General features: G+C 47.2%; 3 protein-coding genes across 12 annotated transcripts in view; 1 reads left to right on the top strand and 2 right to left on the bottom strand.

Moving 5' to 3' along the window:
• ZZEF1 (zinc finger ZZ-type and EF-hand domain containing 1) overlaps positions 1 to 14,531 on the bottom strand; it is a 127,997-nt gene extending 113,466 nt beyond the window's left edge. Inside the window, exon 1 of the mRNA XM_019926862.3 lies at positions 14,428 to 14,531. The gene's annotated coding sequence lies outside the window, so the exon portion shown is untranslated. The remainder of the gene's footprint in view (positions 1 to 14,427) is intronic.
• Positions 131 to 18,000, top strand: CYB5D2 (cytochrome b5 domain containing 2). Of its 6 annotated transcripts, none has more exons than XM_073798023.1 (5): positions 131 to 522; positions 6,209 to 6,349; positions 10,225 to 10,411; positions 10,910 to 10,962; positions 16,223 to 18,000. In XM_073798023.1, exons 1-5 carry the CDS (start codon positions 273 to 275, stop codon positions 16,246 to 16,248), a joined length of 657 nt encoding a protein of 218 aa, XP_073654124.1. In that variant the 5' UTR covers positions 131 to 272; the 3' UTR covers positions 16,249 to 18,000. The 6 variants fall into 6 exon arrangements, with proteins under 6 accessions (XP_073654124.1, XP_073654123.1, XP_073654121.1 ...); XM_073798022.1 differs by having other exon boundaries at positions 10,910 to 11,529; XM_073798020.1 differs by having other exon boundaries at positions 10,910 to 11,663.
• ANKFY1 (ankyrin repeat and FYVE domain containing 1) overlaps positions 14,843 to 20,768 on the bottom strand; it is a 77,617-nt gene continuing 71,691 nt past the window's right edge. For 3 of the 5 annotated variants that reach the window (XM_019926866.3, XM_019926867.3, XM_019926868.3), the window contains exon 25: positions 16,610 to 20,728. In XM_019926866.3, the coding sequence (XP_019782425.1) occupies positions 20,596 to 20,728 (133 nt within the window). In that variant the 3' untranslated portion in view covers positions 16,610 to 20,595. Of the gene's footprint in view, positions 16,156 to 16,609; positions 20,729 to 20,768 lie in introns of those variants that run through there. The other 2 variants (XM_033848317.2, XM_033848318.2) reach the window with 1 other exon arrangement.

The raw sequence follows: 20,768 nt of genomic DNA, 5'->3' as shown, positions 1-20,768 counted from the left end.
AATCTGCCGGTCAGGAAGGCTTCCCGCTACTCACTTTCTCGGTATCCCTCCACAGTCGCTAGCTATGCTAGAAAAGTACGAGAAAGAGTTGGAGCCAGGGAGTGAACTTTTCGCCAGACTTTCCCCTTTCAGTCCTCCGTTGTCCCCTTGGTGACAGGCGGACACAGGAGAGCGCGCGTCGCGCCGGTGACGTAGCGGCCGGTTCTCCGCCATCTTAGTTGTGGACAGAGAGGCAGCAATGTCGGAGGAGCCGAGGTGGTGCGGCTGTCGAAATGCTGAGCCTCGGCAGGCGTGGGCTCTGGCTGGGCCTGGCCACGGCGGCAGCGGCGGCGATGGCCGCACGGCTGATGGGCTGGTGGAGTCCCCGCGCTGACTTTCGCCTTTTCATACCCGAGGAGCTGGCCCGCTATCGCGGCCGCCCTGGGGACCCGGGCCTCTACTTGGCCTTGCTCGGACGTGTCTACGATGTGTCCTCTGGCCGGAGGCACTACGAGCCTGGGGCCCACTATAGCGGCTTCGCAGGTATTAGCGGGGCGGTTCACGCCTATTCCTGTTACGATGCGGGCCGGTAGGCGTCTGCGCTTCATTCATTCACTTATTCATTCGTTTATTCATTTCCTCTTTTCCTCCCCACATTCGTCAGACCAGCGTGGGGACCGGGCTCAGCTGCATCATCCTTCTGGTCTGTTTTGACTCGGGCAGGACTATGGGCAACTGTTGCCAGCTTTTGCTTTTCCTATCTTTCCCCACCGCTCTTCTTGAGTGAGGCTGGAGAAACACATCTCTTGCCTCTTACGAGTTACCTTTTACTCGACAGCAGAAGCCCCCAGTACATGCTTTGTGCCACACTGCGTGGCTCTCAGGGCCCAGAGATGAGTGACGCCCTGCCCCGGCCTCAAGAGTTCCCCAAATGGTTGGAAATGATTCCAACCATTTCTTCAATGTGCCCCAATTGGAAGCGATCTTCCTTTCCCCCTGCTCCAGGTTTCCCCTAAAAGTAGTACATTTGGTTTGAGTCGTTCTTGCTTCTAGTACAAATGCATTTGTCTGCCTTCCTTGAAAAAGTTTATCAGGTTAGAGCACAGGGAAGGAGTCTGGCCTCATTTACAGTCCTTCAGTACTTAGAACAAAGCTGGCACGTTAGGCCTCAAAGAACATTTGTCAAATGAGGATTATTCTGTCCTCCCTATTTTATATCTTGGGGGATTGGAGGATGTGATTTGCCTACAGCCCTCACAACTAAGTCCTGACAGGACTTGCACTAGGAACACCAGCCTATTACTTTTAGAGATGTCGTCTTACCAGCCCAGAAGAATGACCATCTCCTAGATTAAAAAAGAAAAAGACGACGAGCAAGCCTACGGCCAGTGACTAAGCTGATAGGAAATAAGCATTTCCCACTTGTCATTATTTCAGGAGAACTGGGTAGCTGCCTCTGGTACTTAAATACAAGTCACTTCCCTGTCTTTAGGGAGAACTTTTAAGAAATAGAAGCATTGACAGAGAAGGAATTAAGTTCAGTTGGTGTTGCTGAGCTCCTCAAACAGTCCAGAAGGGGAAGGGACTTACCCAGGGCTACACAGTGAGTTAGAAGCAGAGCTGGAACTGGAATCAAGTGTTTTACTTACCTGCCAGGTGAGGACACTTTGGTGCACTCTCCTGCCGCACTCTGATGCAGCCATCATGGCTGTATGCACAACTGTGAGCAGAAAACACTCCATTTCTGGAGTGGTTTTTCTTTTGCAATGTGCTCCACTGTCGACTGAGTTCCTTTGTGCCCAATACTTATTCACCATCTATTTACTGACCACTGCCATGTAGCTGGCCCTGTACCACGTGCTGAGGAATCAGAGATTATAACATTGCTCCCCAACACCTATGCACTCTAGTAGGGAAGCAGGTATGTTCACTTATTCGCTCAGTCAATATTTTTTTTTAAAGATATTCAGATGGTCTAAAATCCACCCTTTTAAAGAGTACAAGTGGTTGTGAACATAGAAAGTTGTGCAAGTATCACCATTATCTCATTCCAGAGCATTTTCATCACCCCCAAAAGAAACCCCATATCTATTAGGAGTCATTCCCCAAGCCCTCCGACTACTTAGCCCCTGGCAACCAGTATCTACTTTCTGTCTCAAAAGATTTGCCTCTTCTGGGCATTTCATGTAAATGGAGTCATGCATGTGGCCTTTTGTGTCTGGCTTCATTCACTTAGCATAATGTTTTCAAAGTTCATTCATGATGTATCGGCATGTCAAGACTCCATGCCTTTTTATGGCCAAATAATATTCCATTGTATAGATATACTGCATTTTGTTGATCTATTCATCATTTCTTGGATATTTGGGTTGTCTCCACTTTTTGCTTATTATGAATAATACTATGAACATTATGTACAAGTTTTGTTGTGGACATGCGTTTTCAGTTCTCTTGTGTATATACCTAGGAGTGGAATTGCCGGGTCATATGGTAACTTATGTTTAACTTTCTGAGAAACTGCCCATTGTTTCCTAAAGTGGCTGCACCAACCTACATGCCCATCATTGATGTATTTAGAGTTCCAGTTTCTTCACATTCTCAGCAAACTTGTTACTGTCTTTTTTTTTCTTTTTGATTATAGCCATTTTAATGGGCTTGAAGTAGTATTTCATTGTGGTTTTGGTTATTTGCATCGCACTGATAACTAGTTGAGCATATTTTCATGTGCTTGTTGACCATTTGTATATCTTCCTTGGAGAAATGTCTATTCAAATCCTTTGTCCATTTTTAAATTGAGTTGTCTTTTTATTGTTGAGTTGTATATATGAATTCTTCATATATTCTGGACACTTAGACCCTTATCAGATATATAATTTGCAAATATTTCCTCCCATTCTGCAGGTTCTTTTCACTTTTTTTTGAAGTATAAATGACTCACAATATTATGTTAGTTTCAGGTGTACACCATAGTGATTTGATATTTTTATATATTACAAAATGATCACCACCATAGGTCTAGTGACCATCTGTCACCGTACAAAGTTATTACAGTATTATTGGCTCTCTGCCCTATGCTGTATCCCCATACTTATTTATAACTGGAAGGTTGTACCTTGTAATCTCCCTCACCTATTTCATTCAACCTCCTGCCTCCTTCCCTGTGGGCAACCACAAGTTTGTTCTCTGTATCTATGAGTCTCTTTCTGTTTTGTTATGTTTGTTTTTTTTGATTCCACATATAAGTGAAATTATACGGTATTTGTCTTTCTCTGACTTACTTCACTTAGCATAATACCCTATAGGTCCATCCATGTTGTCGCAAATGCTAAGATTTCATTCGCTTTTATGGCTAATATTCCACTGTATATGTGTATATCCATTTATCCATCTATGGACACTTAGGTTGCTTCCATATATTGGCTACTGTAAATAATGCTGCAGTGAACATAGGGGTGCATATTTCTTTTTGAATTTTGTTTTCTTTGGATAAATACCCAGGAGTGGAATTGCTGTATCATATGGTAGTTCTATTTTAAATTTTTTTGAGGAACCTCCGAAGTGTTTTCCATAGTAGCTCCCCAATTTACATTCCCACCAACAGTGTACAAGGTTCCTTTTTCTCCACACCCTCGCCAACACTTGTTATTTGTTGTCTTTTAGATAATATCCATTCCTACAGGTGTGAGGTGATATCTCATTGTGGTTTTGATTTGCATTCCTCTAATGATTAGTGATGCTGAGCATCTTTCACTTGTCTGTTGGCCATTTGTATAGCTTCTTTGGGAAAAATGCCTATTCAGGTCCTCTGCCGTTTTTTAATCAGGTTGCTTGGGGTTTTTTTGTTTTTTAATTAATTAATTTATTTAAAATTTTTGGCTGCGTTGGGTCTTCGTTGCTGTGCACGGGCTTTCTCTAGTTGCGGAGAGCAAGGGCTACTCTTCGTTGCGGTGCGTGGGCTTCTCATTGCGGTGGCTTCTCTTGTTGTGGAGCATGGGCTCTAGGCACATGGGCTTCAGTAGTTGTGGCACACGGGCTTAGTTGCTCCACGGCATGTGGGATCTTCCCGGACCAGGGCTCAAACCCGTGTCCCCCGCATTAGCAGGCGGACTCTTAACCACTCTGCCACCAGGGAAGTCCCTGTTTTATTTTGTTCTGTTGATGCTGAGTTGTATGAGTTCTTTGTATATTTTAGATGGTAACCCTTTATCAGATATATCATTTACAAATATCTTCTCCCATTCAGTAGGCTGCCTTTTCGGGTTTTCTGTTTGTTTGTTTTGGCTGCGCCTTGAAGCTTGCAGGATCTTAGTTCCCCACCAGAGATCAAACCCTGGCCCCCTGCAGTGGAAGCACGGAGTCCTAACCACTGGACCGCCAGGGAATTCCCTTGCCTTTTCGTTTTGTTGATAGTTTCCTTTGCTGTGCAAAAGCTTTTAAGTTTGATGTAGTTTCATTTGTTTACTTTTGCTTTTGTTTTCCTTGCCTGAGGAGACATTCCCAAAAATACTGCCAAGACCAATGTCAAAGAGCATACTGCCGGGAATTCCCTGGCAGTCCAGTAGTTAGAACTCTGCAGTTTCACTGCCGAGGGCCCAGGCTCGATCCCTGGTTGGGGAACTAAGATCCCACAAACAGCACGGCCAAAAAAAAAAAAAAAAGAGCATGCTGCCTGTTTTCTCTTGGGTGTTTTATGGTTTCAGGGCTTCACTTCCTTGATAGTGTCCTTTAATGCACAAAATTTAAAATTTCTGACCAAATCCTAATTATTTTCCCTCTGGTGGTTTGTGCTTTTGGTGTCCTAGCTAAGAAACCATTGCCTAATCTTAGGTCACAAAGACTTACACCTATGTTTTCTCCTAAGAGTTTTATATTTTTAGCTCATAATTCAGGTCATTGATTTATGGAGTCAATTTTATATATGGTAGGGGTCCAATTTCATTCTTTTGCATGTCACTATTCAGTTGTCCCAGCACCATTTGTTCTTTCCCTCATTGAATTGGCACCCTTATTGAAAATCAATTAACTATAAATGTATGGGTTTCATTCAGTCGTGTATTTACTGAGAATTTACTAAAGATCAGGCACCACCAGACACTGGGGAACTGATTCTTTAGTTTGGTATGTTCTTTTCCCTGATAAAACTTGCGGACTAGTAGAAATGACAGACGTTAAATAGTTATCACATAAGCAGTTAATCAGTTATTTTTGTGATGAGTGTTAAAAGAACATAGTGGTATTACTAGAGGCCTTAGCCTAGTGGGGGAGGAGGACAGCGAGAAAGGGAGTACAGTGGCAAGGTGAGGTTGGCGGTGGCTGGTGCAGAGCCTTGAATGGCCTGCTAAGGAATATGTACCTTGTCATAGGGCAAAAGGAAGCCCCTGAGGATTCTGAAGCAAGAGAATGGTATGATCGATTTAATTAAAATATCAGTCTAAGTGTTGTATGGAAAATAGATGAGCAGGGGGCCAAATGAATGCAGGGAGACCTAGCAGGTTACTCTAGTAGTTCAGATGAGAGACGACGGCAGCCCGGGCTTGCTTAGTAGTAGATGGGGCCAGGCAGACTGATATTTAGGAAGAAATTATAGGACTTGGGGACTGATGGGATGTAAGGGATGAAGGAGGAGTCAAGGACTACATTTCTGGAGTGAGCAACTGGTTATTAACCGAGACAGGGAGTACTAGAATAGAGGCAGGTTTCCAGGGGCTGGGGATGCAGTATGAACATTTTTAACTTGTGATGTCTGAAAGTCATCTAAGGCACGTTGAGCAGACAACTGGATATACAGGTCTGGAGCTCAAGAGAAGTCTGAGCTAAACATACAAATTTGGCATCTTTGGCAGAGAGGTGGTACTTGAAACCACGGAGTGGATGAGATTGTCAAGTGGAGGGTGTGGATGGAGCAAAGGAGGTGAACAAGAACTGATGTCTGAGGCTGGTAGAAAATGAGCTAGAAGGGTAGGAGAAAACCAAGAGTATAGTGTCACAGAAGCCAAGGGACATGGTCCACCATGCGAAATGTTGCTGAAAGTCAATGAAAGAACAGGATGCATGCCAGAAAGTATGTCTAAGATCCAGGGGCGTCTGTCACCGAGGGGGAGGAGGGATCAGTTTTGCTGGGGGCCGGGGAGTGAGGGTTTGGGGGAGATGTTTCTCAGAAAACAGATTCTTGAGTTGCTACAGTGTTGGTGATTTATAAGTTAATCTACTGGAAACATCTCCCCTGCAGGCCGAGACGCATCCAGAGCGTTTGTGACCGGGGACTACTCTGAAGGAGGCCTTGTGGATGATGTATCTGACCTGTCATTTTCTGAGATGCTGACACTCCAAAGTTGGCTTTCATTCTATGAGAAGAATTATGAATTCATCGGTAAGTATTCCACAGGTCATTTCCATAGATTTCATTTGGTTGTCTTGCAGTTGTTTTCTTGTTTTGTTTGTCTTGCAGTTTTTTTAAGGGGCTAGAATTCTTTGGGGATTGGACTCAAGGTTAAAATCTGAAAAATGCCCATGGATTTTTCACCTTAAACTCTGGCTGTCAGTGTGGCGATATGTCCCGGAAGGAAATGGCTGGGGCGCTTGTTTCCATCACCTTTTTTTTTGGTCATGCCGCGGCTTGTGGGATCTCAGTTCCCTGACCAGGGATCCGACCAGGCCCTCGGCAGTGAAGGCGCGGAGTCCTAACCACAGGCCCACCGGGGAGGTCCCTGTTTCCCTTGCTCTCGCTCCTGGGAGAGGACTGCCCGACCACTGGCTTTGGCCTCTGCTGCCCCACAGCCTGCGCCACTCTTGAGTGACCCGCCCAGGAGGGCAGCTTCCCCATCTCACCGTGTTCCAGGAGTCTGGCTTCAGACACAGTCAGGGAGGCTCAAAGCCTGTTTGCAAATGGTTTTGACAAATATCCTTTTACTTCGTCCCCGAAGGAGACAGACATCAACCTGTGCCCATCCTCAACAAACTGCCTCCCAGGTGGAAGTCATGCTCATCAAACACTTGTTCAAGCCAGTTGTGTGGAGCCTGCACCTGCTACCTAAATGAGAAGACACCTAACGGTGTCCTAAAGAAATGTTAGACACTAAACAGTAGATTGCTTCACAAACACTGACAACTGGGATGGTTGGGCCCCTGTTCTCCATCTACTGCTGCCCTGACCTCTCACTGGAGCCCACTTAGACACGGCTAATTTCCTGAGGAACATCAGTGTCACTTCACCCTGGAACAGGTCTAAATTGGAAGGTCTTTCTCTGCCCCTAATGCCCCTGCATGTCTGCTTCTGTCATTACTCCCTGGGTTACCTTTGCTGAGAACCTTTCACTGGCATTTTCACTGACTCCTCTGCTCCATCCACGTCCAACTAGCCAAGGCTTTTTTCATGAATCTGAAGTTCTGTTTCCAGTGCCCCCTCTTCCACACCCACCACTGTTGGCCCCTGTCACCCCAACCTGCAGCACCCCCCATCTTTGTTTTCACCCAGTCTGCACCAGGCCACTCCTCAGATCACAACTATGTTTGCCACTGAAGGAACTGACCTCTATCCGTCTGGCCTTCAGAAGGCTTGGTTCTCCCTTTTCCCCATAAAGTTGCCAAACCAAAGCTGAAACATGACTGTGTTAATAAGGAAAAAACCCAACACAGAAGAATAAAAGTGGAGTCCTGTGTGTCAGCAAAGGATGCCAGACCAAACACATCACACTGATGTCGAGGAGCAAACTGATGTGTTTGGTGAGATGAGTGAACTCGTCTTGTCTGAACAGTGTTAACGTGCAGGGGAGTGAGGGGCACATGGTCAGAAATGCCTCCGAAGGACTGTAGTTAAAGTCAGGATATATTCGAGTATCTGCTATGGATATGCTGTGGTTCTGGTCCTCATGGGGACCACAGATGAGCTGAATGCAGTTCCTGTCCTCTGTTAGCTCATTCTGTAAGGGGAGGGCAGTGTTAGGTTCTTTCAGGGCACCAGAAACCCTCAGGACAGAGCGTCAGAAGATGAAGGTTTATTACACAGGTGCACACTGAAGGACGACAGCAGGAAGCCATCTTGGCAGCCATATGGCCAGGCCTCGAGGGGAAACGAGATGCCATTTTTGTGTTCTGGAGACCCAGCCAATGGTGACCGCCATTCTCACGACACAGCTTCTGCCTCTTTCTCTGTTGCCTCTACTACTGCTGTCCTCTCTTTGGGTCTCATGTCTAAAACCCACCAGGACAGGCTTGTCACCATGCATACAGAGACCCTCTACAGGAGAAAGTGCGGTGCCAGGCCAACTCAGACTGAAGCCCTAGGACTTGGGCCCTGCTCCCTTCATTTATTCTAACAAGCGTTCAAAATGAATGCTCTGAACTAAGCTGCTTTGAGTGCTGGGGCCTCACTGGTGGGGAGAGCAGTATCATAAACTAGTAAACTGACTAGACAATTCCAGATAGGACTGTGAATAAGCTAAAACTAATGTGATGCATGTTTGGGTGTGTGCGTGACACCTTTAGAGCAGACGGTCAGGGTAGCCTCTTGGAGGAAATGAAAATTAAGCTGAGACCTGGAAGGTGAGAAGGAGCCAGCCATCCTGAGATCTGAGAAGAGAGTATTTCAGGCTGAGGGAACAGAGTGCGCGAGGCGGGGAGCAGCGAAGCATGGTCAGGGAGCCTACAGTGAGGGAGGGGACCACTTAAGAGGAGGCTGAAGAAGCAAACACAGGTCAGATGCTTGTCTTGGAGGCCTTTGATAAGAAGTTTGTGTTTTATCCATATGTTTTAGGAAGCCATAGGAGGGTATAAACCAGGCATGGAGGTGTGATTTACGTTTTTAAAAGGTCACCCCAGCTACTCTGTAGAGAAAGAACTGTGGGAAGGAATGAGCTGAAGCAGAGACCACTGGGAGGCCACTGTCGTAATCCATCGTCTGGATTAGGGTGGTAGCAGTGGAAATGGAAAGGAATGGGCAGAATCAGGGTGTTTTTTAAAGGTTGGACCGACACGATTCACCCATGGTTTGGACATGAACGAAGGGAAGTGTACATTTAGATGTGAAGGAGGAGTCAGAGATCCAGGGCTCCTAAGCCAGGGAACCCAGGCAGAAGTGATAAGAATAGGGACCTCCCTGGCGGTCCCCTGGTTAGGACTCTGCGCTTCCACTGCAGGGGGCCTGGGTTCAACCCCTGGTTGGGGAACTAAGATCCCGCAAGCCACATGGAGTGGCCGAAAAAACAAAGTGATAAGAATAGAATTGGAAAGGTCAGGATAGGGTGTTGGACTTGAGAAGATGAACTGAATCTGGTACACGAACGTACCCTGGAATCTCAGTTCTCGGGGACTGAGAAGATTGGACAGACACAGCAGGAGCAGGTATGTACAGATACCTCCTCCTACTTGGGCAAACCTTCTAGAAGTCCTTTCTGCTGCTTCTCTTGCCCTGTGCCAGGGGCTGCTGTGAAAGCCACTTGCACTTCAGGACTCGGAGATGCAAGTCCCTGCATCTAAGAACTGATCTCTTCTTGGCTCTGGCCTACAGGCTCGCCGACCACTTGCTGGCCACTGCCATAGCTCAGACCTTACGAATTCTGACGGGGATTTCAAACTAAAACCAGTTTCCACTCAGCTTGTCCACTGAAGGACTGAGCCGGAAAAGAATGGTGGAGGGGAGAGCATGAGCTCAGGGCCAGACCCACTTACTAGCTTCAGGGACTTCCCAGCTATTCAGTCTCCCAGTCTCTCTCCTAGGACCACGGGAGCACTGATTTCTCTCTCAAACGGGTGTTAGGAGCATTACAAAATACTGGTAAAGTGCTAGCACAGCTCCTGATGCTGAGTGAACACTCAATAAATGACTTATTTATATCCATATAAGACAAAATAATTCAATGTGGGGAAGAAATGAGCCACAAAAATGTTATGCAATAAGCCATTCATTCATCAAGCATTTCTTGGACACCTACTGTGTACCTCAAGCACTGTGGAACACTGAAAAATGAGTGACATGTGGGGAAGGATTTTATAATTTCCGTGCTGGAGGACTCTACATCTAGAACAGGGAGGCGTCTATCCAGAGTCGTATAAGATGTTGAGAGACATCGGGATAGAAGGCAGCACAAGTCCCTCCAACCAGTTCTTAATAAATCAGCAGCCAGCAGGCTACTGTGGAAGGCGGAAGCCCTGGGGACTCGGCTTTACCAGGACTTCTGCAGGAGCTAAGCCTCTGTTCCTGCCCCCCCTCCCACGGCTACTCTGATGTCAGCTTTCCTGTCACCACAGGGAGGGTGACAGGAAGGTTCTACGGAGAGGATGGGCTACCTACTCCAGAACTGACCCAGGCAGAAGCCATGATCACCAAAGGCTTGGAGGCAAATAAACAGGAACTGAAAGAGAAGCAGAAGTTTCCACCATGCAATGCTGAGTGGAGCTCAACCCGGGGCAGCCGGTTCTGGTGCTCCCAGAGGAGGTAAACGGGCTTTCCTTCTGTTCCTCCCGCCTCTCCCCCAAATCCATCTTCTAGGTCACCACATCTGTGCTGTTCAGTGAGGCCATAAATTGACTGTTAACCCAGGGGAACTTTGTCAAAATACGTGTGCTCTGGGATAGCGATTCTCAAGCCAGACGCTGCTTTTGAGACGCTCAGAGGCCAGTGGGGAAAAGCCTTTCACAGGTGTTGCCACCAGTGCAGGGAAGTGGCGCTGCCTCCTAGGAAGGCAGAGGGCAGGGGCTGGAGCAGCAGTGAAAGGACGACGGGCTGTGCCCTCAGAGGGGAAGCTGGAGGACCTCGGGGGAGAGCAAGAAGGTTCGGGTGAACACTGCAGACCACTGCCTTGGGAAAACACCAAGGCAGCAAGTGAAATGGCTTCTCCTTTTCGCAAGGCCTGGTTCACTGCTCCCTCTCCTCCCTTCCCAGAGAAACTCACGACTTCATGCTTTAAGCAGCCCTCTTTCCTTCTCTCCTTAGTGGAGGTGTGAGCAGAGACTGGATTGGCGTCCCCAGGAAGCTGTTTAAGCCAGGTGCCAAGGAGCCCCACTGCGTGTGTGTGAGAACAACCGGCCCCCCTAGTGACCAGACGCCGGACAACCCTACACACAGAAATCGTGGGGACTTGGACCACCCCAACTTGGAGGAATACACAGGCTGCCCACCCCTAGCCATCACATGCTATGTCCCCCTCTGAGCCGGTACCCTGTATGTCCATAACCCACAGGGAACCCTCACCTGCCTTTCCCTAATGGGCCCTTGACTCCTGTGCCCTAGGAGGGCTCCTACATGAAACAAGAGGGCCTGGAAGGACTGGGCCATGCTCTGCAGACAGGACTCATGCCCCTCCCCATGGGCTCACCATTTTGGTGACTGAGCCCAGTGCTTGGCAACCTGCCTAGTACTGGTCGGCCTGTTTTTGCCACTATTGCGCTAGATCTCCTCACCATCATCCTTTGGAGTTCGCAGGTATTAACGGGCACAAATTTGACCAACTCAGAGCTAACTGGACAGACACGCAGAAGGGCTCTGAGCTCCAGCAGCTTCCTTTCCACGGACTCCCAGGCTGCCCAGATCAGCTGCCGGCCTGGGCCCTGCTTGTAAGTCTCATCCTGACCAGGACATCGGGGCCTACGTCATTCCCTTACAACTCAGAAACAAGCAGACACATCCAGAAAAGCCATGCGAACTAACAGTGTCAACACAACCCTGTTCTGGTTCCCCACTTGCTAATGTGAGCCCTGACTTTTACAACCTTTCTTAAAAGTAAGACCTCTGCCCTTAGGCAAACTTGAATTTATCAGTACAGCCAAAAGCCGCATTGAGTTAATTCGAGCTGGACCAATATAGTGAGAGGTGACAATAAAACAGGATAGGCTAGTTCTGGAAATGGAAAAGTTTTTGCTTATAGGGATGCAGCAAATCCAGATAACTCTGAACAAAGCAACAATTTAAAGCAAAGATATTGTTTCTCTTTAAACACTTAAAATTAGGGGTGGTGTGTTTTCAAAGGGAGAAGTCTGCATTTTTGAGCAAAAGGTAGTTTCACAGCTCTAACGCGGACACTGGCTAGCGCAACATCAAAGTTTGGGCAAGGCTACAAATGCCAATACAAACAGCCTCAACAGTGGGTGGTGTGTCCAAGGTCATCTGTAATCTCCCACACTGGACCAAGTTCATACCCGTTACCTCCTCGATTCTAGTTAAGCTCATGGGGGCAGAGTTCCTACCTTACAGGTAAGGAAACGAACCTGAAGCGATTACAGGTTCATGGTCTCCCCATCTGTGCCTTCACCTCAACTTCTCCCAGTCCCCTCAGCTGTTAATCTAAACATTCCCTGTCCTCCCTTTCTTGGTCTTTTTTCCTCTCCTTTATCATTAATCTCACTTAATAGCTTTCCAGATTCACGGACTGGAAAACGGAGGCTGCCTGCCCTAACTGGTGTGGCTCACTGCCCTTCGGCCACAGCTGCTCTTCACGCCTGAATCCTGCGCTTGGCTCCTTTTGCCATCCAGGATCTTCCTCACCGGCCTTTCCAGCACCTTTAACCTCTTCCTGCCTCCCGGCTCTTCCCTCTAAGTCTGCATTCAACAGCTCACTTCCCTTCCCTCCTGCCCCATTCTTCTGAGGCCCCGTAACTCCTTCCTGTCCCTACTTCCCGCCCCAGCGAAGCTTTGGAGAATGCTGCATGTACTCAGGCTTTGCTCCTCAGCCCCCGTCTGCCTGCAACACAGTCGCCCAGCTTAGCCCTTCCCTGCGCCACAGCAGGATAAATTCTGTACTGGCAAACGCACGGCCACATTCAATTATTACCTACCTGGACCTGTCCCACCTGAGGGCCCTCGTGAAAGCCTCCCTTGGCTTTTTCCCCATTTCCCTTATCTCCCTCGGGGGTTCCTTCCAGCCTCCTGGAAGCCTCTCCTCCACACGCCTTCCCACCAGCTCCTGTCACTCCTGCGTCAGCTGCCAAGTCTGCAATCTCGTCCAGGCGGCTTTCCTGACCATTTCTGCAGGCACCAGAGTCTCCACAGTTCTGGCATTTAGTCTTCATCTTCTCCCTGGTGATTCTTCCAGTGTCCCTGGATGGTTCCACCATCGCCATCTCAAAGGACCCAGTCACACCAAGTAAGAATCCTGGCCATCATCCCCAGCCCCTTCCCTCCTGAGCCCCTCCTCCTGACCAGTCTCCAGGTCCTAGCAATCCCACCCCTTACCTGTTCAGTACTCCTCCTCTGGTTGAGGCCTTCCTTTCTCACCTGATCTAACTGCACTCCCTCCAGCCCATCCTCCACACTGCCAAGCCATCCCCGTGATGTTCGGGGCATTCTCCGTTTAAACCTCTTCAGTGGCTCCCTTATCTGTAAGGATCAGGTGCTAACTCTTCAGCGGCACACGAGGCCCTTCTAGGGTCCGTCTCCTCTTAGCCTCTGTATCTCTGCCACCACCTCCCACGTGCACTGATCCCTCCAGCCTTCACCTCGCTGCTTTATGCCTGCAACACCTTCACCCCGGCTGTCCCTTCTGCCTGGAATGACATGTCTTCTTCTCAATTTTTCTACCTCTTATCCCTTAATAACGTAGCTCAATCAACTGGGAGGCTTCATGAACCACTGGCCCACCAGTGGATTTAGACGCACTTTCCTCTAGGAAAATAATTCTGTGTTCACTTCTAAAATAACAAATGTCACAGTGTCCCGTAACTATGAATTTCCTATCAGCCTCTCGCATTGGACTGCAGACTCTCTTTGAGACAGGGACCAAGGATCACTTGGCTTTGTACCCCCATATCCACCATACCTAGGACACGAGAAGTGTGCAGAATTAGCTCTCTTGCAGATGAGGCAACCGAGGCCCAAAGAACTTAATAAAGGCACATAGCAATGAAGCTGAGCCTAGAACTCAAGGTTCTTGTCCTGACTCAGTGCTATCTTCGTGCCTCCATGGCTTGGTATGTCTCCGCCCTCCCTGGAGCAGGAGCAAACAGTAAGGAGGCGAACTTAAGTGAGGACCTTATTCTGAGTTCCACACAGCCCTTGAGCTCAGTGCCTGAGGCACCCCTGCTGACTCAACCCCAGGCTAACTGAGAACTAGTCACTGCCACTGCTCTCCTTAGTCCTTAGTTATTCGACAGATATTTACCAAGCATCTGTGTGCCATGGGGTTGGGCTGGGGGGAAGTGAGGCTCCCGACCTCAAGGAGCTTGTAGTATGGCCAAGTAAAGCCCTGGTTAGAGCGGCCAGAGGCCACTCCTGGGGTAGGAATGCAGGGATAGCGTGGAGGCCAGGTCCAGAGATGTTTAGATCCTTCCAAAACAAACTGATAAGGAAAAAGAGCAAAACAAGGCACTTAAGAGTCATCCCAGCCAAGTACAGACCTGAACTCTGGCTGATGCAACACCCCTGAGGCCACATTTCAGGACACACTCATCCAGCCTCTGCGGACTGCTCACTTCCTTGCTCAATGAGCACTCCTTTCCTTTTCGATGCCGACCACTTACTTTATAGGAAACAGCCTCCTCACACCAGGGCAGTGGATGAGTCTTCAAAGGATTCGCCAAGAGTAGGTTGTCATGTTAATGATCCAGAAGGCTCAGCCATGAGAAGCTAGTGGCTACTGGAGAAATGCCTCTCCTTCCTCTCTCCTGGGCAAGACTATGGAGGAGGAAGGTAGTCCCTCCGTGATGCAAGCCACAGAAAGTTCAGCTCGGGCAGTTAAGACCTGCTGACAGAGGGAAGTGGAGAAGGAAACTAATACATGTTGGGCAAACATGCTGAGCAGGGAGGGAGCTTTGTCTGTTCTCACTGAACCTCGATGCCAGCCTTGAGAGGGTCTTCTTATGGTCCAGAAAAGGGGCATAAATTCTCCCACCCCACATCTAATGGTTACAACAGTCATTGCACGGCAGGGCTGAGTTTTTTGTGTTTTTTTGTTTGTTTTACATCTTTATTGGAGTATAATTGCTTTACAATGGTTTGTTAGTTTCTGCTTTATAACAAAGTGAATAGAGCTGAGCTTCTTACCCAGGTCTGCTCTCTCTGCCACACCATGAGCAGTGTTAAAGCAAGGGCTGGGCAGCTGCCTTCCAACATGCTGGAGGAAATTGTTAACGTCTGCCTTTTAATCCTGAGATTCCAGTTTTTCCAGAAACACAGAACTAAGAGGGAAGAGCCCAGAATTTTTTGGCCACAGCTCAGTCCCTTTAACTTGCAAAGGGACCCGTATCAGACCATTGCCGCCATCCCTAGCTTGCTCAGCTCCAGGACAAACTGTGATCTGAAAGACAGACGCTACGGACAGGTTAGGGATATCTGTTCAGAAATCTGTGGAAATCTGAATTTCCATCCTCGAAAGCACTTCCTATTCCCTGGGCCCCCAGATTCCTGCAAATAGGCAGCAGACATTGCTCCCATCAGTCCACACTGGAGGGGACCCTCGCTGTGCACACCAGAATTCGTGTACTTGCATGAGAGGAAGGACATATGACCTAATACTGATCGCCTTCCTCAGGGCAACCCTGTGAGCTAGGACGAACCGTGCTCACTTCTGTTTTACAGACATAAAAATGAAGGCACAGAAATTATGAAACATGCCGGTTTGTACTCACATATTATGACAAAATATGACCAGTGTTCTCCTCAGGGACGGCTATTAGGATTACTTGGGATTGTTACGTGGAAGCCCCCAACAGTGCCTATTAACTCTGAGTAAAGCCACCAGAGAATGCGATTTATCAATCACCATAGCTGGTCCGAACCAGGAGTGAGCAAAATGGAAAACAGGTAAGGGAAAGGAGAACACTAGTTCAAGAAAGTGTGATGGTGAGGTGAGCTACTAGATTCATGCAGTTTGTATGAGGGAATTATGGATCACTAGATTTTAACTTGCAAACCCCTAAACTTTCCTTAGTTTTCTCTGAAACCCACAGCACCAGTCCTCCCTTCAGACCAAGGCCAGCAGAAACCTCACCATGGGGGGATCTTCTCGAGTTGCTCCTAAATAATGGAGTCAGGGAGGGAATTTCCAGGGTCCACGGGAGAGCTGCAGTGGGGTCAGGTGGCTGAGCCTGGGCAGCTGTGGTCACAGACGTCACCATGAGCTGAAGTCTGGGCCAAGAGCACAGGACATCCAGGCAGCTGGTCATTATGCCTAAAACAGCTACCTTCTCACTGCTGTCAACCATGTGTTTCTGAAAAGTGTTGGAAATTCAGATTTTCCTAGAGGGTAGCTGTTAAAGAAATGTATTCACATGTCAGGAGTGTTAAAATTTCTGTGTTTGTTTTTAATGCTTACAGGGCTTCCCTGGTGGCACAGTGGTTAAGAATCCGCCTGCCAATGCAGGGGACCCGGGTTCGAGCCCTGGTCTGGGAAGATCCCACATGCCACGGAGCAACTAAGCCTGTGCGCCACAACTGCTGAGCCTGTGCTCTAGAGCCTGTGAGCCACAACTACTGAGACCATGTGCTGCAACTACTGAAGCCTGCGTGCCTAGGGCCTGTGCTCTGCAACAAGAGAAGCCACAGCAATGAGAAGCCCGCACCGCAACGAAGAGTAGCCCCTGCTCTCCACAACTAGAGAAAGCCTGTGCACAGCAATGAAGACCCAACCCAGCCAAAAATAAATAAATAAATTTAAAAAAAAAAGGAACTACAAATGTGTTATTAAGGTTTCCACTTTAAATGTACAATTTTACCTCATTTTATTTATATGGAAATATTACAGAAAATGCAAATATCAATATTTGAAAAATACATTCCATTACACGGACTCCAAAGAAACAATGCTGCTAAGCGCCATGGTCCTATATGATGCTCTCGCCCCACACTGAGCACCACCCGGAATGGCTTGGAAGCCAAGGTGATCAACCCAAATGTGTGCCTGCAGTTTTGGCCCAGCCCTCCCCCTTGGTATAGCACACAGGTATGTCATGGTAACAGCCAACTCCACACATGTGCCAAAGAAGGACATTAAGTCATTAAGCTGAACAGGCTGCCAACTCAAGACTCCCTAGCTACAGAAAACCGATGTTGTCGGTTGTAACAGGTTAATATATTACTTATGCCACACAAAAAAGTAACAGTACAGGCAATGATCTTCCAAAGAAAATCTTTAAGGCATCTATGATGACTTCTGGAAATTTAATAAGTGTTTAGTCAAATAATCAGCTCTTCACTAAATTACTTCCACAAAATGAGAATGTGGCTTCCAAACGCTTTAGAAAGTTATTTGTCCTCAGCTTCCTCCTCTCCCCAGAGGGGCTGGGGAGCTTTGGTGCTTCAGATTAGGAGGGGCTGGTCTTGCCAGCCCCATGCCCAGTTCTCCTGGGCCTGGGCCCGAGGGAAGCAGTCCCAGGTCCTGGAAGAAAGCTTGTTTCAGGAGCTCTCTCTCAGTCTCAACCTGCAAGCTCCACGCGGGGCTGTCATGGAAGCGTTACATTTACTTGCTCATGCTACTGTCACCTGGGGAGTTAGTTTGCCTTTCAGATCTAAGCATTACATAGTTCAGTAGGGGTTTTTCTCCAGATTAAAAAGAAACCTAGATGGAGATCAAGGTTTTCCCCTGTCCCAAGGCTTTTCCTCCACTTCATGCCTACAGATAAGATTAGCACAATACCGTTCAATACAACAAGTGGGAGACATGAACCGGGAGTGGTGGTGAACCCACAAGCACGCTGAGTTCCATGCAGGGACCCCATTCAGGGAGAGGAGAGAGGAAAGCTGAACAGGGCGGTCACAAATAACTCAGGGCTCTGAGGTAGAGGACTAGTGGTCACGTGGACCCCACTCCTGGAGAGAATATGGCAGGTGAACTGAACAATCTAATCCAGCCTCGACTAAGTTGGTAACTAGGGTTGACAATGCACAGGCAACAAACTCCAAACAGAACACATATTCTAATACATCATTCAGTGAGACACCACTAAAAGATAACTGAAAGTTAATAAGTCCTAAGTGTAGGCACTTAAGTTTGTGGGAAATTCCTGTGTTCGAGGATCATAGCAAGTTAGTTTTAGCCATTCCATTTATATATATAGCACATGGTTTGTACCTTCATCTTTAAAAAAAAAAAGAAAGGACTGTAAAGAACACACTGTATCATAAATCTGGTGATGAGCATGAGGCAGTTAAAAAGCTAATTCAGCGTAAAATGTTGACTGATTCAGCAAATTATATTTCAATAAAGTTTATTCTTCCTGCTCTACTCAGTCACAGTTGGCAACTTTCTGAATGAATAAAATTGAGTTTTTTCTATTAGTATGTAAGCTATGGATTAAAATGTAACAAGAACAGCCAGGCAGTTCTAGAGTCAAGTCTGACGGCCTGGAGAGCACAAAGGGGACTGAGAGCACGTCAAGTCCCCCCAGGTCAGCCACCACTCAAGGATCCTGAGACACAGCCCTGCAAGCATCGGCACGGCAGGGAGAGCCTAAGACTGTGGAAAGGTGCTTTTTCTAGATCTACAAGATCTACCTGAAGCCAATGCAGAACTCACAAAATGTTCCCCCAACTTGTGGCAGCTAAGTACCATTGCTATCCCTGGACTCTGTGAAGAAAAAGAAGCTTGACTCAACAATTTCAAACATGATTTCAAGATTCTTAAGTGAAATTAGAGTGTTATTGAAATTGGTATAGTAGGGCAGGGGCAGGACAATCAATCTCATCCCTGATTGAATTTCCGTCCTGCTCTCTCTACCATGAACGTTAAAAGAACAGGTATAAAAGTACCGACTACCTCAATTCATATCTGAAGCATAATTATCTTACTTTCCAATTAAAGAATCAAGCCACCTAACTAAGGCCTACTTCCTCAGGCCCTGTTCAGGCAACAGAAAATGGAAACTGACCACATGCTTCACGTGGTCAGGTGTTTGCCAAGACTAGCTGTTTTCCTATAAAAATTCTATATGAAATATGTCACAGACTTTTGGGGACAGGAGAACTCTTCTAATTAATTTTTTCTTTGAAACATTGTGCACAAGCTCATATTAACATAGAAAGCATATATATCTTATAAATCCACAGAAATGTTAAAAAAAAAACGTAGCACTCTGGTTTATCAGCTCATTTTACACACATATTTAGGCAGTAGGATGTATATATCTACAGCAACATGGAGGACACACCATTATCCAAACAAAACAACAGGCTGCTGCTGCAAAAAAAAATATTTAGTCCCTTTTACACATATATTCATACTTCATTAATACAAAAAAATGTAGTGGTTAAATGTCTGAAAAAAACAGTATGTATGATTGAGATTGTTAATCTCTGAGTATAGCTGTACAACACATATTGTTCATCTCAGAGTTTTGTTTTGTTTTGTTTTTAAAGCAGTGGTAGAAGTTTCTCTTTAAATGTGCATTTTTTAAAAAAACTGGCCAAACCTTCAAAAGAAAAGAAGTTTAACACTTCAGGATTAATGCAGTACTAGCAGCGACTAAGGCCTGGTAGGCTCTGGGGGCCTCATTCAGCACACGAGCGAGCCTTCCAAGATGGGGTCACACACACTTGGCCAGGGCCTTTGGCTGTTGGCTCTTATGGGGCAAGGACCTGGGACCTGGGACGGACAGCACTCACAACATAACTGCAAAGGTTTCAGCAAGAAGCACTCGTGTCAAGGAGATGGGACCTGCCAGCCTGAGGCTGGAGAGTCCCCTTCCCCTCACTTGGCCCGTGTCACTCTCCTGCTCCACATGACACTCCGCAGGAGTTTTCCCTTTAAGACTTAGTGTGAGCTGAGGTCCAGTCAAAGCCGATCATTAGAATCACTGATGCATGGATGCGTGAGGGTATTTTTGAATATGGATTTTTAAATTGGAATCACCAATAATGCAGCTATATAAAAAGTGCAGCACAATAAAAGTGCATTTTCTCCACCACTGCCTAGTGGCAGGTGACTGAGGACTCCATAGACAGGACACAGTAAGATGAGAGAACAAGACGGCTGCTAGGAGGTGTCAAGCTGCCACACCGCAATCCTGACACCCGAGTAGCATGAATACTGGTAAAGCTTTCAGTTGTTAAGGCCACAATTTTTCAGCTCTCATCTTTGAACCCTGCTTAGAAATATTTCACCTTTTTTAAAGGGGTAGTTCACTAAAAATACAGCTTAGCTTTTCCCAAAAAAAAAAAAAAAGAGAGAGCGAGATTTCAGGGCAAGAGGATCCTATTACCTTTATGAAAACACTGTGCAGAAAAGTCCACAGCCACTTACCCTAGAGTAAAGCCAGCTCTTGTCGTGCAGCCAGATGCCAGCTTCCTACGGTTAGGCTCTGCCTAGGAAGTCCACCCAGTCAGGAAGACTTCATGAATGCTCTGAGATGGACACTAAGCTACTGGAAGGGAAAACGGTTTTCAAAGCATCCTTGTACATTGCTAGCAGAATGGGGTCTAATTCCTATCACATTTACCACTTAGGCTAAAAGACCTGGTCCAATTAGTGAGACGTCTAGTGACCTTGATCATAGTCTGATAAACTGACAATCACACAGAATTATTTGAGATGGGATCTGTCACACCACGGTCCTTAATTGCTCCAGTCTATTGCCGCAAGAACACAACTGCCAGCTCCTGCTCTGGGGGGTGGGGGGTGGGGGGGTCAGGCTGGTGAGCAGAGCAGCTGCTGGGGATGCAACCGAGGATGTGGCCTGGACCTTCCCGGGGGCTCACTAAGAGACCCCACCCAAAGTCAGTACATCAAAGCAAATGTTGCAAACTCGCACAGGCTTGTTCAGATCAAACTTTATAATAGGAATCTCCTTGGTCGAGCATTTATGGCAAAGAAGACGTCCGCAGTGACGACTGTGGGAAGCAAAGAAAGGAAGTGTGAGAGGGGTTCTCG

This window comes from Tursiops truncatus, chromosome 20, assembly GCF_011762595.2.
Source record: "Tursiops truncatus isolate mTurTru1 chromosome 20, mTurTru1.mat.Y, whole genome shotgun sequence".
NCBI lineage: Eukaryota > Metazoa > Chordata > Mammalia > Artiodactyla > Delphinidae > Tursiops > Tursiops truncatus.
This window is presented reverse-complemented; position numbering and strand designations above follow the sequence as displayed.